At 41.5% G+C, this 17,097-nt stretch overlaps 1 protein-coding gene across 2 annotated transcripts in view; it reads left to right on the top strand.

Moving 5' to 3' along the window:
• Positions 1-17,097, top strand: part of JAG2 (jagged canonical Notch ligand 2) — a 96,695-nt gene that overhangs the window by 37,492 nt on the left and 42,106 nt on the right. For both annotated transcript variants that reach the window (XM_050952524.1, XM_050952523.1), the window contains exons 3-5: positions 1,068-1,122; positions 11,574-11,828; positions 13,145-13,205. In XM_050952524.1, coding sequence (XP_050808481.1) covers positions 1,068-1,122; positions 11,574-11,828; positions 13,145-13,205 — 371 coding nt within the window. The remainder of the gene's footprint in view (positions 1-1,067; positions 1,123-11,573; positions 11,829-13,144; positions 13,206-17,097) is intronic.

Below are 17,097 nucleotides of genomic sequence, written 5' to 3'. Positions count from 1 at the left end.
TTTTTTATGCCTCTAATTTAAGCATAAAGTTGTATGAATATTATGTTTCCCATAAGAGTCCTGGGGTGCTGTTGCACAGCTGGGTTTGTTTTAGTTAAATTTATATGAGCACTTTAGTTTGATGTAAACAAGACTGTAAGATAATATAGTAGATAAACAGCTATTCTCAGTTGAAACTAAGCTCAAGTAAATATTTAGACCTACAAATAGGACTGTAGCTTCCCCTCTGAGTAAGTACACCACTTAAATGTGCTAGACAGTTATGATCGGACTAATTGGATACTGTGGTGTAAACAATATTCAAGACTGTTGAAAGCTTTCAACTTGAAAGCTTTCTTCTTCCCCACTGCTGCCTCCAAACTATAGCTACTTCATTGTAGATCACAAAACCTGGGAAGTGTTGCTTTCACTCTTTTTTTTCTTAGAAAGGTAACATTGTTGTTCACCAAAGAACGTTTTCCCCCACCCGACCCCCCATATATGCTCTGTTTAATTTTGCTGACAAGCCCAGCCTTTTCCAGGTGCATTCTTCACATTTCCCCTTTTTATGAAAAGATCAGTCAGTTTTCGGTAGGTCTTAATAATGAAACACTCTAAATCTAAACCAGGGATCAGTTTTAGATTATTGGAATTTTGGACATCTTCATGGTGGTTTTCCTCTTCTTAATTTATTTTCTTAGCCTAAACACTTATTAGCTATTTCTTGTAGTTAATAGTGCCATACATGTGAAGTGTTGTTTTGTTTTATTTATTTATTTATTTGAAATAGGACAGTAACTTGTACAGTTGCGATGTTCTGCCTAATTGGAACTATAACTTGTGTTGGGTATAGAGGGTCTTCATATGTGTGTGTTGTTTAAGCAACATAAACCAGCTCCGTTTCACAAACTAATGCTGCTAATGCAACATTTTAAGTAGTACCCTTGAAGATTTGAACCGTGGATCTCTCTTGGCAATAACACATGCCGATTCCAAATCACTTTTGTGGCTGGCTTTGTAAATATGGGTGGGTGGGTTGGTTGGTTTTGTTTAATTGGTATCTAACTGGTGTCTGTGTTTCTTTTCAGAGATCATTCACATTAATAATAGAAGCTTGGGACTGGGATAACGAAACAAAAAATGGTGAGTATTTCTGAAGAACTTCCATATTTTGCTCATCCAAAAGTATATTACACAGTGTACAGCCAAATTGTGTATGTTTGAAACTGGAATCTTGGATTTGGGAAGCATTTTCTGAATGCATGTGTCCTGGGATATTGCACTGAAAACTGGAAGTTTTTAACAGGGAAAAAATGTAGAGTGATAGTCACTAAAATTTCTAATGTGGCTTATTGTTAGAGGTAAATGAAACCTCAAAGCATAATAATCGGGCAGACTTCCATAAGCAAACACTATGAATAGCAGTTCTCTGATAAGTGGAAAACTTGTTAGAAGCCCGATGGAAGGAAAATGTGACTCATATTTTTGTCAAGCTATTTGAGGGACTGGATGATGGCAAGTGAATATATTCTAGTCATTGGTTCCTGATGCCCTGTAGTTCTTAATTTTGTTTCAAGGACAAGCAAGTCTTGAATGCTCTTGTTACTAGGGGAATTGTGCCCACACTACTGAACACCCCGCCCCTCCCCACACACACTCTCTCTCCCTCCCTCCCCTTTGGCCTCTGCATCTCATACTTAACAAGTGTGGTTAGTTCCCAGTTTTCATGGGCATTAAACTAACTCCTATTTCTCTCATCCTCATCCATCAGAAGAAAGTGTACTTAAATATGATTGACCTCTCTAGCTAATGTTCACCATACTTTTGTGGTGTGAAATATAGATATAGACATAGAAGTGATGTAATTCCTTTTCTTAGTTGTTTTTGCCCTATAATTTCATTGTCACTTTTTTTTTGGTTTTTTAAAAAAAGTACTAATGTATTTACTAACTGACTTGTGCAGACAACATGGGCAAGGATGTCCCCCTGCTGTTTCTTGGAGAAACAGAACGTAATGTAACATTTAAAACATTTCTTCTCCCAATAGCATGAAAGAATCTAATTTGAACACACTGCTTAGGAGAACATATAAATGTGATACCCCATAACTTTTTGTCTTGATTAGTGGTGCTGGGTTCTGAATGTTAAGAGTAGTTAAAGCTTCATGATTTCTATGATGGCTGCTGTTAAAGCTGATTTAAATTTAGAGGAAGGTAAAAGAGAGGTTGGAAATGCTTAAAAACTTTGGCAAAATATTTCCCTTTTCAGACTAACCCAGGGCCCCCCCCCCACACACTTTTGTATCAGCCCATTTAAGAGGACACCCATGATTATTCAAGTAATAGATGGATGCCTTCCTAAATGAGACCTAAAGCATAGGTTCTAGTAAAGGTTGGGTTATATGATGAAGTTAAGATTTGAGAGTAAATGCTCTAAGGCTTGATACAAACCTTTTTGCTCTAGTAACATATATTTAGAACTCTGTTTATTTTGTATAACAAATACAAAAAAAAGCACTTCAGCTGCACTAAAGAATGTAGTTACAAAGCAAAATGGTGGTTTGATAGTGTTATATCTGGGACACCTATAATAGGGTAGCTGGCTTGCCAACGTGAACCTGACCAAAGAGAAACAATTGTCTAGTTCAGATATCAAACACTGAATTTTGTCTTGCACTGGTATCATTCCAGAATGTCCTCAAAATTGAATATATTTTGAGTGATTGGATGCTAAATTGTTTTGTGCTAATTGAAGTAATCTACTCTGTTCTCTTGGATTGGCTCTTGTGAACTTGAAACCACCAAGAATCCAGCTGGTAGTGGCACTAATAGCAGTCCACGCCAGTACATTTTAGGAGCATAATTAGATGTTCATTTTTTTAACTTCCTTAATATCTGTAATAAGTTCATATCTGTAAGATGCTTTGAGAACATATCTATCAGAAACATCTTTGTTAAATTCTGGCAGAACTATGTTGCTTATAGAATTGAAAAATAAAATCAAGCTGATTTTTAAAATTTTTTATATTTTGTGCTGCTAGCACTTAACTAAGCCAGGTTCTGCTACTAGTCTGTGCAACACTATGGTCTGTCAAAGCTCCCTGTCCTCTCCAGGTTTCAGGGATGACAACTGGAGTAGGGGGCCCAGCATGAATGGGTTCAGCTCGCCTCTATCTCTGGACCATAGCTCTGTGCAAAGTGGGGGGAATTAAAGTGCCATATAACTCCAGCCTCTGTTCCTGAAAACTTCAAAAGATGCATTTAAATCTCTAGAAGGAACTGAAGTAGCAGCCATGAAGTAAAGCTTCACACTAGTATACTCGAATTACATAGTGCTATCTGGCAAATCCCCTCAGAGGTGGAGAAGGAAAGAACTATCCATTGAGTATGCATGGAGGCCTCTGCTTTCAGAGAGGGAGATGTGGTGTCACATCTAGTATACATTTGACGTCTTTGTTAAAGACATTTACAAACATGAACTGATGAAACCTCGGTGCTTCTGTGACACTTTTGTAACTTCTTATGTCTTGTACATTCAGAACTTAAAATGACTTTGAATTTTAAGGAAGCTTAATGGAAAGGTAATCAGTGTTATTTGGGCCTGAGGAAATGGCTAATGTTTTACAATCTTGTAAAACGCATATACAGGAAGATTTTATTATAATAAGCTTCGCTGAGTCTAGAAACACTTGTGGACTGAGCAATAGTCCATAAGCATTTTTTGCTCTGTTACTGATGGATTTGCATAACCTGTAGAAGACCACAGAATTGTCAGAATACAGTTTGCAGCGCTAAAGAAAGTGCTAATGTGTACGCATACAAGTGCAGTTGAGTAAGTTTCCTTCATTCTTGGGTGCATGCTAATGTAGTTAGTTGGTCTGGCATCCGAAACCCCAATACAAAACCTTAAATCTGAATTTGGGAAGCCTTTATCAATCCCATAACCTGACATGGCACCAATTAAACAAAATACCTGATTTGTGAAGTGAAGCTATTTATCCTTCCCTTAATGTAGTAACTTTTTTTCTTTCTGCTATGTTGCAATTTAAGCTTGCTATTTTAGGGTTCTAGGGGAAAGACTTTTTAACACTGGAGATTTTAAAGAACATTCTTTATCTTATGAGGCTTAGAGACCCTATTTTATAAGAAGGCCAAAACTACCAGATCTTCTTCTACTTGTACTTCCTGTCTTTCTCATCCATTCCTTTCCCTTTTTGTGCTTTGTTTGTCTTCTGCTTCCTCTCAAAATTTCCTAGCCCAGGATCTTGTTAAAAAATTGATGCTTCAAAGAGCTGCTATAAGCAGTATTGCTTTACTTGTGATTGGAAGTAAGTGGATGTGCTGAGGTTCTTGGGGTTTTTTGTTTTGGGGGATTTTGTGGGGGAGAAGGTGGAAGGAAGGGACAAATTGCATGGTTGTAAAACTGATGTATAGGTCTAGCTTCTCTCCTCTCAAACATAACAGGCCCTCCCTGTCCACTTTCCAGGTGTCATTGGATTTAGTCTCGTCTACAGAGGGATTAAACTGCATTAATTGTGTGCACCCTCTCATTCAGAATTGAAGTGGCCTTAATTCAGTAAACCAGTTATCCTACAAGTCCCACACAGGGATTTAATGCCGTTTAACTAATCTGCTTCTAATTCACACCATTAGTTAATTTGTATTAAATTCCATGAGTGACCTCAAGTAGACAAGCCTTTAGATAGCAGAAAAGAAAATGATTCTAGGAGAGGGAAGGAAGGTTGTCTTGGCCCAGCGTAGACCCTTTAGGAAAGCAGGCTAGTGTCTGCTTGGTAAAGTAGCTTGCAATTTAACTACCTCCCAGCCTGCTACTAGTGGGTCCTGGCATATTTCCTTTCTCTGTGAAGAGGAGATAGGAAAGTGAATGTGAGTCTCTCATGTGTTTTATCCCACTTAGAATAAGATCAGTCATAAAATACAAGAAGGCCACAGAGGCAAAACATCTGGCTGTTGTCTTCCAGATCCTCCTTTGAAGGGCCGCAAGGTCTCAGCCAGAGCCTGTGGAAGTGGGTGGTTCTGCAGAGGCTAATTTCTCCAGAGCCTACTTTCTGATATGGCAGAACAGTATTGAAATTAACAGCAGGTTTCTGGGTATCTGTTTCCTTGGAGATGACTGGTAGGTGGTATCTATGCACCAGCCAGTAACTACCTTTTTGTTAATGTAAAACCCATGTCAGTGGCAGCTCTGGTGGCAAACAGGGAAATCATTCTTCTGTTGTGTTTTTGTTTTTTTGTTTTTGGTTTCTTGAGTAGGTAGAATCTATGGCACAGCTACCAATTGCAGATACAGCTGTGGCATTTCTGTCTGAGCCATCTTTTGTGGGGATTCCTTTCCCAAAGATCAGGTGGGCTTTGAGGTCTAATATTAACTCAGCAGCTAATGCTCTTAGTTTCTTCTATCATGTAAGCCTCTCTCCCACCTTATTTCCAAAGAAATAGGCTTGTGGGAAAACTGATTTCTGATCATAGAAAAAAGTCAAATTGCTATTGAGTACGATGTCTCGTTTGTCTCTGTAGCATACACTTCCTTTAATGTGTAAGACCAGGGCCAGTGCAACCATGTAGGCGACCTAGGTGGTCGCCTAGGGCACTAGGATTTGGGGAGGCGGCATTTTCTTCGGCAACGACCGCTGTGGCCGGATCTTCAGCCACCCCGGTCACCGCTGGCATTTAGGCCGAGGGAGCTGGGGCAAGGGAGCGCAGGGAGAGCCGCCTGCAGCAAGTGGTGGGGGGGGGAGGCGGCACGCAGTGGAACTCCCTGCCCTGGCTCCTTCCTGAGCACGCCGTGGCTGCTTCACTTCTCCCGCCTCCCAGGCTTGCAGCGCCAATCAGCTCAGGCTCTGCAAGCCTGGGAGGTGAGAGAAGTGAAGCAGGGACTGCGTGTTCAGGGTGGAGGTGGAGCAGGGGTGAGCTCAGGTGCCTCAGGGTGGGGGATGGGGAGCTGCCGCGGGGGGGGGGGGGCGTGCCTCAGGGCAGGGGCTCGGGGATGGAAGAGGGCTCAAGGTAGAAGTTTCACCTAGGGCGTGAAACATCCTTGCACCGGCCCTGGGTAAGTCTTGCGGCAAGATAAGTTTCTTAAATACCCTGCCAAGTAATCCTAGCTGAGAACTAGGCAAAGTCCCTGTTGCCAGATTTACAGAAGTGAAGTTTTTTGTAGGCTGCCTGGAGACTCGTTATACAAGGACATAAAATAAACTTTAAAAGGCAACTCCTTTATCTCATCAAGAGATAAAGGGATAATAAGAGTTTCTAAAATCCAAGATCCTCTAGTCAGATTCTCAGACTCTACTACAGTAGGTCTCAAACTTTTTTACTGGTGACCCCTTTCATATCGCAAGCCTTTGAGTTTGACCCACCCCAAATAAATTAAACAGACTTTTTAATATATTTAACACCGTTTTAAATGCTGGAGGCAAGCAGGGTTTGGGGTGGAGGTTGACAGCTCAGGACCCCTCATGTAATAACCTTGCAACCCCCTGAGGGGTCTTGGCCCCTAGTTTGAGCACCCCTGCTCTCCTAGAAGGAGATTTTGGCCTCGCAGTGGAAGAGGCGTGTTAGTTTCCACCACTCTTCCTTTGGATAGGCCAGCTCCTGACTACATGGGATTTAGGGGCCTTCTTCATCTCTAATCTTGAAGTAGACTATGACTCTGGTAACACTTGATGCTGGAACTCTGACAGCTGCTTAACAACTTTTTTTCCTGCCTTCCCCCACCTTACCTCCTCTACTTGACCCAGAGCCAATTCCTTGTATTTCCTAAATAAATACTTATCTAGGCTTCTAAATAATCTGTCAGGCAGGAGCTCCCGGAAGAATTCCCAAAAATGAAAATATTTTTGAGGATGATTATATCTTATTCTGAAAAAAGGCAAAGTCGGGAGTTTGGGCATTTGAACCTCACTTCTGATTCATGAGAACAAAGTTCTGCGTGGAAATGCTTGCATCAACTCTTCCAGAAATGATCACTATTTTAATGCCTTAACTGAATCTAATGAATGTGCACTAGCCCACTTATGTTTAATGAGATTTCATTACCAAAGCTACTCCTTTCAGTTCAGGTCTTAAGTCAGGTGGACTGCAATACCTCGGTGGGTTTTTCCAAGAGTATATGGTGGTGGTCATTGCAGCTCTTAGTTTGTAGACACTATGTAGATTTCTCACACTTGGAAAACAGTTATCAGTGCATGTTTACTTGAGCCACCATGATAGTCAGTCCTTGGGGGTCATGTAGGTTCCTAACTGAGTAAGAGTGCCATTGTACTAAGCTGAAGGATAAACAACTATAGCCGTTAGAATGGATTCTACATCCTTCTACCACTTGGTTCTGTTCCTGCAGTTTAAAAAAAAAAAAAGGATGGATCTATATCTCTATATCTATATCTCACTGTCACTAACTTTTTCACATGTAATACACCACACTAGTTTTTAATGTGTCCTTATTTGGCTTTGAAACTTCTTCTTTGTAGAGCTTTAGGGTGGCCCATCCAAGGTGTATATTTTGCCTATTCTGAACTGCTCATGTGCTGCAGCAAAAGAAAAGAACCCACATAAAAGGACTTATGGGCATGTCCTTAAAGAACAGCAGTAAGCAGATATTTGAACTTATCTATCTTATAAATTCAGTTTTTAATACAAGCCAGTCTTAACAGACTTAAAAAATAGCTTTCTTATGTGGATTTTTACTGTTTGATATCTCCCTACCTTTTTATATTTACTTCTAACTTTTAAAATATTTACTGGGCTGGAGGAAGTGAGCATAACTAGCCAGAAATCTTACTGAAACTTGAGCGCCTTGTTGTGCTTGAACTAAACTTACATAATTCTTATATCTGAGTTCTTTAATTTTTGAAGGGAAGATATAGATAGCATACACTAATGACAGAACTTAAGAGGAAATGCTATTACAGATTCATAGTCATAGACTCTAGGACTGGAAGGGACCTCGAGAGGTCATCGAGTCCAGTCCCCTGCCCTCATGGCAGTACCAAATACTGTCTAGACCATCCCTGATAGACATTTATCTAACCTACTCTTAAATATCTCCAGAGATGGAGATTCCACAGCCTCCCTAGGCAATTTTATTCCAGTGTTTAACTACCCTGACAGTTAGTTAGGAACTTTTTCCTAATGTCCAACCTAAACTTCCCTTGCTGCAGTTTAAGCTCATTGCTTCTTGTTCTATCCTTAGAGGCTAAGGTGAACAAGTTTTCTCCCACCTCCTTATGACACCATTTTAGATACCTGAAAACTGCTATCATGTCCCCTCTGTCTTCTCTTGTTTCCAAACTAAACAAACCCAATTCTTTCAGCCCTCCTTCATAGGTCATGTTCTCTAGACCTTTAATCATTCTTGCTGCTCTTCTCTGGGCCCTCTTTGTATTTTTGGGAGGAGGCAGGACTTCTACTTCTAGAGACTATACTTCTATAGTCTTTTTTGTTTTCTTCTAATGTTTGAATGACTTTTATTTGTAAAACGTTCACTTGACCTCTAGTCCCACTAAAGTCCTCTAGTCTTTACTGGAGAGGTACAACTATGGCAACAGACATACAAGAGGCCCCATACTGTCACAGTGTGCCTAGCCATGATAAGGGCAAGCAGGGTCACAGGTCTCATGTTCATCTTCTAAGACTGCCAGCAAGACTGTTATGCTAATTATATGATTGTGTTGTCTAGCCAATTACTAATAGACAAACTTACTTTGCATAGGGTGCTGAAACCATGCGGTAGTAAGATAATGTCATTCACTACCAGTTAGGGTGACCAGACAGCAAGTGTGAAAAATCGGGACAGGAGGTGGGGGGCAATAGGATCCTATATAACAGGGGTCGGCAACCTTTCAGAAGTGGTGTGCTGAGTCTTCATTTATTCACTTTAATTTAAGGTTTCGTGTGCCGGTAATACATTTTAATGTTTTTTAGAAGGTCTCGCTATAAGTCTATATATTATATAACTAAACTATTGTTTTGTAAAATAAACAGGGTTTTCAAAATGTTTAAGATGCTTCATTTAAAATTAAACTAAAATGTTGATCTTACGGCGCCGGCCTGCTCAGCCCACTGCTGGTCGGGGGTTTTGTTCACCTAGACCGGCAGCAGGCTGTGCGGGGCCAGCGGCCGGGAACCCAGACTGGCAGTGGGCTGAGCGGCTGGCTCCTGCCAGTCAAGATCCTGGCTGCCGGACCCGCTCAGCCCACCTCCGGTCTGGGGTCCCGGCCCTGCCCACATACCGTGGGTACTACCTTCTCCCTGGTTCTGGCCCATTCTCTTCCTCTCTCTGCACTGAGCTGACGGTAGGAGTGCACTGAGCACAGGGCTGAGTGTGAAGGGTCTGGCCAGGAGCCAGAATGAGGGAGGGGTCTCAGGGTTGAGGCAGGAGGTTTGGGTGTGGGGCATTTACCTGGGCAGCTCCCATTTGGTGTGAGGGGTGCAGGTGGGAATGTGGGGTGTGTGTGTGTGTGCAGGAGCTCCCTTTTGGTGCTTGGGGTGGGGATGTGGGGGGTCGAGTCAGAATGAGGGGGGCTGGGTATTTGGGGGGGTGCAAGAGTCGGGGCAGAAGGCTGGAGGCATGTGATGGGGGTGCAGGTGTCAGGATGTGGGGGAGGAGCTGAGTATATGTGGGGGTGCCAGAGTCAGGGCTGGTGTTGGGGGGAGAGGGAGTGAAGGAGTCAAGCAAAAGGCTGGGTGTGTATGAGGGGGGTACAGGGCTCAGGGCAGGGGTCTGGGGTGTGTGCGGGGCTCAGGGTAGAGGGCTGTGGGGTGGGGGGCGGGTCAGGGTAGAGGGCTGTGTGTGTGTGTGTGTGTGTGGGGGGGGGGGGGGGGGGGGGGAGGTCAGGGCAGGAGACTGGAGAGGATATGTCCCTATTCCACCCCCACCCCCACCCCCACCCCCAAGGCCCTGTCTCTACTTCTTCTCTGCCTTTGCTGGGAGCAGCGAGCATGCTGACTCTGCTTCTTCCCAACCCCCCTCCCTCGCAAGGGCCATCAACTAATCGGGAGGGAGGGGTGGAGGAGGGGGAGGAACCCAGCACAATACGGGAAGAGACAGGGGAGCCGCAGGACCGGGACCAGAGGTCAGAGAAGAGCGGGCTGGGGAGGGAGCGGAGGGCGAAGAGTGGTCTGGGCCAGGCTGTGCTGGGCAGGATTTTTATTAGCACACTGCTGCTTGCTGGGACTCTGGCAGGCAGCAGCGTGCCATTAAAAATCTGCTCGCGTGCTGTCTTTGGCATGCATGCCATAGGTTGCCAACCCCTGCTATATAAGAGAGAGACCCAACAATCGAGACATCTGGTCACGCTACTACCAGCGTGGGCTGGGCTAGACCTGAACCATAGACCTGGAGATATGGGACTTGATCTTTCCAGGTGGAAACTGTCTACTCATCTTAGCTTTCCTTTTGTGCTTTATTTTTATTTGAAACATTTGGTGTTCAGAGAAAACAAATGCTAAAGTATCTTTATTTAGCATATTTTGTTATGCACGAAGTCAGTACATTAATGACCACTTCAGGGGTTGTTATAACCTCTTCACAGGAGTAAAAAGTATGTGCAATTTTAGATGACTTTTCTAGATTAACTTCAGTAAGTAATAATACCATGTGAGTAACCTTTCATTTTAGGATTTTATATACATAACATCTGGAGTAGGGGAAGTAATGCTTATTATAGTTTCTAAACACTGACTTGGTAGCTAAAGCTCTCTTCTGGCAAACAAATTCATTAATTTTTTTTATTGCTCAAGAACTTTTTTCAATGCTGGCAGTCGTTAAGTCTTCTAACTATGAAATATGTGTAATGGTAGCAGTTCCTTAAATCTGTGTCCCATAACCCTCTTGTTGGGCAAGGCTTCCTGTCCACTCAATCCTTTAATTCACTGTGATTGCCACCTGCCATGCTTTATTTTTTTAGACTGTCATTTCCTAGAGAATAATATGAAAGTTACACAGTGGTGAAATGCTATTCATTTAATTGTACTGGAAAAAATGAACTCGTGATAAGGTAATATATGGAATATTCATGATTGAGTTGTTTACTCTCTGTAATTCTAGATGTCTTACTTTGGCATTTAAGTCACCGATTTCAAATTTTGGAGGGAGGTTCCGTGAGGTGGATGAGCTTTTTACATACATACAATTGTATCCCTCAGTAAATCCTGTTTTATGTGTCTATTTAGAGCATCCTAGCTGAACGTACTGTGGGCTTTTTGTTTTGTTTATTACTCACATCAGAGAACCCCTATTCTAACAATTTATTTATTGGATTTATGCAGATTTTGCAATTTAAGAATAAAAAAGAACAGAGCCTCGTATACGAGGCTTGTTGATTGACATTGCATGGGTGTGATGTATTTGGATGCATTGACAAAAAGCCATTTCCTAAAGTCCTATAACTTTGCAAGGCAGAGAGAAATAAATTTGGACTCAGTAGCCCTTTAGCAACTTAAATGTGTTTGTTTTGTTTGTTCTTTTTTTGTACTGAAAGTCTTTTTAACCAATTAATACAGGGGAAAAAAAGTAATTTTGCATAGTGTGCATCCGGCTTGCAATATATTAGGGTTTTTGTTTTCTCTTTATAAAAGATGAAGAGCTGTTAATAGAGAGAGTGTCGTACGCTGGTATGATCAACCCTGAGGATCGGTGGAAGACCCTGCCATTTAAGGGGCATGTAGCTCATTTTGAAGTGCAAATAAGAGTGAAATGTGATGAGAATTACTACAGCACACGGTGCAATAAATTTTGTGGACCTCGTAATGACTTTGTTGGTCACTACACGTGTGACCAGTATGGAAACAAAGCCTGCATGGAAGGTTGGATGGGAGAAGAATGTAAACAAGGTAATACTTTGTTTACTATTTTACATAATTGTTGTTGAAACTAGAAGTTATATTGAGGTTAAATTTTTTTTAGCATGCTGCTCCAACTATACTGCCATGTGCACTAGCACAATACAAATAGATTTGCTTTGTTACAGGTGGGCAAATAATGGATTTTTCAGTTTGCTGACAATTCCAAAAAAGTCATTTAGAATTGAACCATAAGCTAACTGTGGATCATTCTCTTTTTCCTGGCCCAATGCCTAGTCACTATTCCTATGAATGACTATGAATTGCCACTATGAATGCAAGCACTATTTTGTTGCTGGATGCTGCTGCTTTTGTTTTTTAAAAGCAAAAACAAAAAACCCTGACTTGCTCTATTAAGAGTGAAGTGAGGCTCTTGGCAGAATCTGATAAAGGGATCCAGCTGCTGTAGAGAGGACTTGTGTGCCTATCAAATCAGGTCTTTAAACCAGTGAATTAAATGCCCTTTTAACTTAAAATGAAGGTACTGGTTAACTTTGTTCAAGAAGTTAAATTTTTAAGAAAAAATGATACATTATAGCTTAACAGATTTCCAAAATGAAGCTAGCTTTAATAACATTTTACAGTACTAGATTCAGTAAGACTGTGTTCATTTTCCAGTCCGGGAAAAAGGTCCTTGTAACTCTTGAAAATGAGGATAAAGCTGTTTAAAGTTTAATGTATAAAAAGCTGAAAGCTTTTTGATGTCCGTTAATGTTCAAGTGCAGTCCTTCTTAAATATACCTGCAATGTTCAATTTAGTCCCGCAGCATTTTTCCTCCTATCTTTCAGTGAGTAACTAGCGCTAAAATTGTGTGTTTTTTTCACTTATGACAGAAGTAAAGTGATGAGAACACCAGTTTATAGCTATTTTAGCCAATGTTGTATAATTTTTGAAGGTGTTCTGGTCTTCAGTTCTATATTTATCTTATTTTAAAAGGTTGAGTAACTTAAAATATCTGAACCCATGTAACAAATCATATTAAGTGGTATAACATTAACAATGTAAGCCATGTTTGTAGATCCAGGCCAAACAAGAGGCACAGTTGCTTTTATTTAAAACTTAATGAAATAGCAAGCCTGAAGAGCTAGACTCTTATTTATATATTTTATTTTATTTTAAAATACTTGTGCTGTTGATGTCTGTGTAAGAATTAATTGAAAGGAAAACTGTTTTAGGAATGAGCAATGAATAAGCTACTCCATTACGAAATTGCTTTAATTGCTGGAGTAGGAGCTAGGGTTTCTGTATTAACTGAAGTCTTACTGCCCATACTAACTGAAGTTTAAACCTTTTTTTCTATTCACAGCTGTGTGTAAACAAGGATGTAATTTACTCCATGGGGGTTGCAGTGTACCTGGGGAATGCAAGTAAGTATATGTACTTGGCTATTTTAGTGTGAAGGAAGAACACTGGTTTTCCAGTACTTTGCTTTTAACAGTGATTTTAGCAATTAGGCAGTGTACATAAAATAAAAAATGGGCTGGATGGGTATGATACAGACTATATTTCGACTATGCAATATTAAGTTACATTTATTTCAGACTTTGAGTTTCACAGAACTTGTTACTTTCAGAGGTTGTCTGCTTCTGTGTTTGTGACTGAAGGGATTTGCAGAAAACAGTTGGGATTAGATGAGGCACTTCAAACAAGAACCAGCGCTGTATTCTATTTAAAGATCATCTGCAATAGCAGAAAATTTATTAGCCTGCTCTAACTTTGAGTATTTCTAGGTCTCATCCAGGTCTTCTGAAAAAACAGACAATCTTTCATTTCAATTGGTTTTTATTTATTTATTTTTTAAAGAATGAGTTGTATGGGTCAATGGTATTTTCTCAACTCCAGCACAAAAGGTACATTCTGGATCGGTGCCAAACTCGATCCTTTTCTTGAGGTGATATTTTTTTCAATTGAGAACACTAAATAAAACACTACCTATGCATTCTACCCCCAGCCAGGCCTGTTCTTAGGGTTTCTTGCAGGTATGTCCCAGGCTCTATTTCCCTCCTGGTTGAACCACTTAACTCCACTCTGAAAATAAAGGGAAGGTGAACAGGTAGTGCCTGCCACAGTGAACATGAATTAGTTATTACTTCCTTGCAGGAGTTCTAACATCTAACAAGGTTGGTCAAGAGAGAACTAGTGCTATCTTATTGCAGCTGGCTTTTTAAATATACTTGTCCCAACTTTTCAAAACTTGCTGCTTGTACAAGTACTTACAAATGTTTGTAGCCAAAGCATAAGCATCAGTCTGTTCTATAATTATGTACTACTTGCCAGCTTATCAAAACACTGAGTTCTCTGTTAATTAGACACATTCTTTTTTGTTAAGGAAATATCTTGCAGCTCTCAACATGAAAGTCTTGGCTAACTGAGGTTAGTTTCTGTTTTGTGGAATACAAAAAAAAAAGCTTGTGGGGAGGGTAGTTATGTAACCTACTAAACTTGCCCCTACTTCCCCAAATTTTTTTTTCCTTTTCTCCCCTGTGACTGGAGAGGTGTTAACAGGCTGCTTATCTTGAAGGGTTCCTTGAAATATATTTTAACTACCTATGCTAAAGAATCTGTTTCACTTTGTATTTAGCTGTGATGCTCTGAGTTCTTTTCCTAAACCTATAGAGGAGCTCTGTATAAATTCGAAAGTGTCTGTTTGTCTTCATCAGAAGTTGGTTCAATATATATTACCTCACCTACCTTGTATCCCTAATATTCTGGGATCAGCACAGCTACAACAACACTGCATACAATGTTATAAAATGCACTTATGACTTCACTGCCACCAGTTCAGACTATGGCCATGTCTACACTTACAGTTTTGCAGCGCTGGTAGTTACAGCTGTGTTCGTACAGCTGTGTAGGGCCAGCGCTGCAGTGTGGCCACACTGACAGCTACCAGCGCTGCAGTGTGGCCACATTTGCAGCACTTGCAGCGCTGTTGGGAGTTGTGCATTGTGGGCAGCTATCCCAGCATTCAAGTGGCTGCAACGTGCTTTTCAAAAGAGGGGGGTGGGGTGGAATGTGACAGGGAGCGTGGAGGAGACAGAGAGAATGGATTTTTGGAGTTGACACTGTTCTCAGCTCCCTGCCTTGCAAGTTCTAAGGACTGGAAGATACACAGTGCCTACCTTCAATCATTTTAAAAGTTCTAACTCCCTTCCCCTACTCCTCTCTCATTCACTAAATGCAAATTATGTACTGCTAAATACTCGTCAGACCAGATAAGCAACTGCTCAACACAGACTTCCCCCTCCCCCTCTGCCGTGTGAGAGTGCTGTTTCTCTCTTCAAGCAAACAGCTGTGAACATTCCAAAGTAATTCCCCTGCCTGCCTCCGCTCGCTCAGCAAACAGGAGCTGTTTGTTTTTTAAATAAGCAGTTTGGCTGAACTCCGAGCTCTCCCTTTCTTCCGGTTTGTTGTGGACAGGAATTCTGGGATACCTCCTTATACCCCGGAGGTCAATAAAAGCGCTGGTGGGCGTCCACACTTGCTGATCAGCACTGGATCACCAGCGCTGGAATCCCTACCCCTGAGGCTCGACCAGGTGTACAGCCAGCGCTGCAACCAGGGAGTTGCAGCGCTGGCCGTGCTTTGCAAGTGTGGCCACATCCTAAGTAGCAGCGCTGTAACCCCCTCACCAGCGCTGCAACTCTCTAGTGTAGCCATGGCCTATGACTTTGACTTGGGAAAATGACCAACAGCTTAGATTGGGAATGTTCCCCAGTGTGAGAACTCTTGAGAGGGGGGAAAAAACTGAGCAAATACTTCCCTGAATTTTGGTTCAGGTGCGTGGGGCATCTTCAGAGCTTTATTGATGTCCAGGTAGTGCCACAGGATCTCTTTGGCCCAGCCCAGTGGGAATGTGAAAAGGCATCTAAGGGAATACCAGTTGAGATGAAAAGACAACAGAAACTTCGGCTAGGTCTCCCATTAGCTGCTCTATGCCAATGGAAGAGAGCTCTCCCGTTGGCATAACTACCTCCCCCTCAACAAGCGGCGGTAGCTGTGTCGGCAGAGCATTGTCCACACTGGCACTTTTGTCAGTCAGTCTGGTGTATCTTTTTTCACACCCCTCATTGACAAAAGCTTTACCAAAAGAAAAAAAGGTGCTGGTGTAATTATACCTTGCTTTGCCTAAGGCTAATACCTTTTTTACAAGGGGGGGGGGAAAGCTAGACATGTAACCATATAGGAGAGGTAGTGTAAGTACCCTCATCTTGCTGAAACAGGCTAACAGGAATGTGTTCTCACAAAAGGGAGTCCAAGAAAATGCCTTTGAAAGGTTCAAAGGGGGAGAACACACAGGATCAAAAGATTAGGTTGAGGCTCCCAAGAGACCAGATGCTTTTGAAGGGGGCTTTTTAAAGGGGTAGCTTTAAAACTAAAGGAGGGAATCCTGTTACGTATCCCCTTGGTTTCTAAAGAACAAAAGCTGTTTCCTTAATATTTGATATCCATATGGCTTTTCTAAGGTACCCCAGTTGAGTTAAATTTCAGAAAAGTAGAGTCCCAGTCTCTCTCAAGGGCTCTGACTAGAGGCTCTTCCCATTATTCTGTTCTGTCTAGTTGGATTCACTCATATATTCAGGAAGTTTTTAAACAGCAGCCTCTCTTGCTGGAAGAGAAAATAGCAGAGGAAAGTTTAGGTATAAAAATGCTACAGTTGGATTGTATTCCACTTGCCAGATTCTTCACAGATATGGAAATACACCTAAGGTCTCCATGGAAAGTGGCCAACGCTAGCAATTTGGTGTCTTAATGTACCCTCTAACCACATGCACCTCATTTTAAAGCTGCTTATGTCCACTATAAGATGTGGTATGATTTGGAGCTATCAAGTGGTGCCATTTCCACAGAAATTGAGGTAAACAATGACACCATCAGCACATGCAAGTATTTCAGTGGTCACTTTAATTTGTTTGTTTAATGACTGTATTTCAAGACACAATTGGATTTCTTTGACCTCAAAGCATAACAACAACAAACTAAAGGGCAAAACAAAATCTAATAATAAACTTGAACAGATATCCTGGAAATGTAATAACACGGGTGACATTTCTAGTCACCATTATTGTTGTCATTTTGTTCATTGTTATGGTCTCTGCCGAGCATGCATGGGTTACCAAGTCTTCATTGGCTTGGCACGCACATATATTTCTCTGCAGGGAATATTGTTCTGGCTACAGAGACAGTTGATTGTGCAGTGATCCCTACTGGTACAGGCACAAATAAGATCTTTCAGAAACTCCTGCTAATACTTACATA

The sequence above is a fragment of the Gopherus flavomarginatus genome, chromosome 5 (genome assembly GCF_025201925.1).
Source record: "Gopherus flavomarginatus isolate rGopFla2 chromosome 5, rGopFla2.mat.asm, whole genome shotgun sequence".
NCBI classification, from domain to species: Eukaryota; Metazoa; Chordata; order Testudines; family Testudinidae; genus Gopherus; species Gopherus flavomarginatus.
This window is presented reverse-complemented; position numbering and strand designations above follow the sequence as displayed.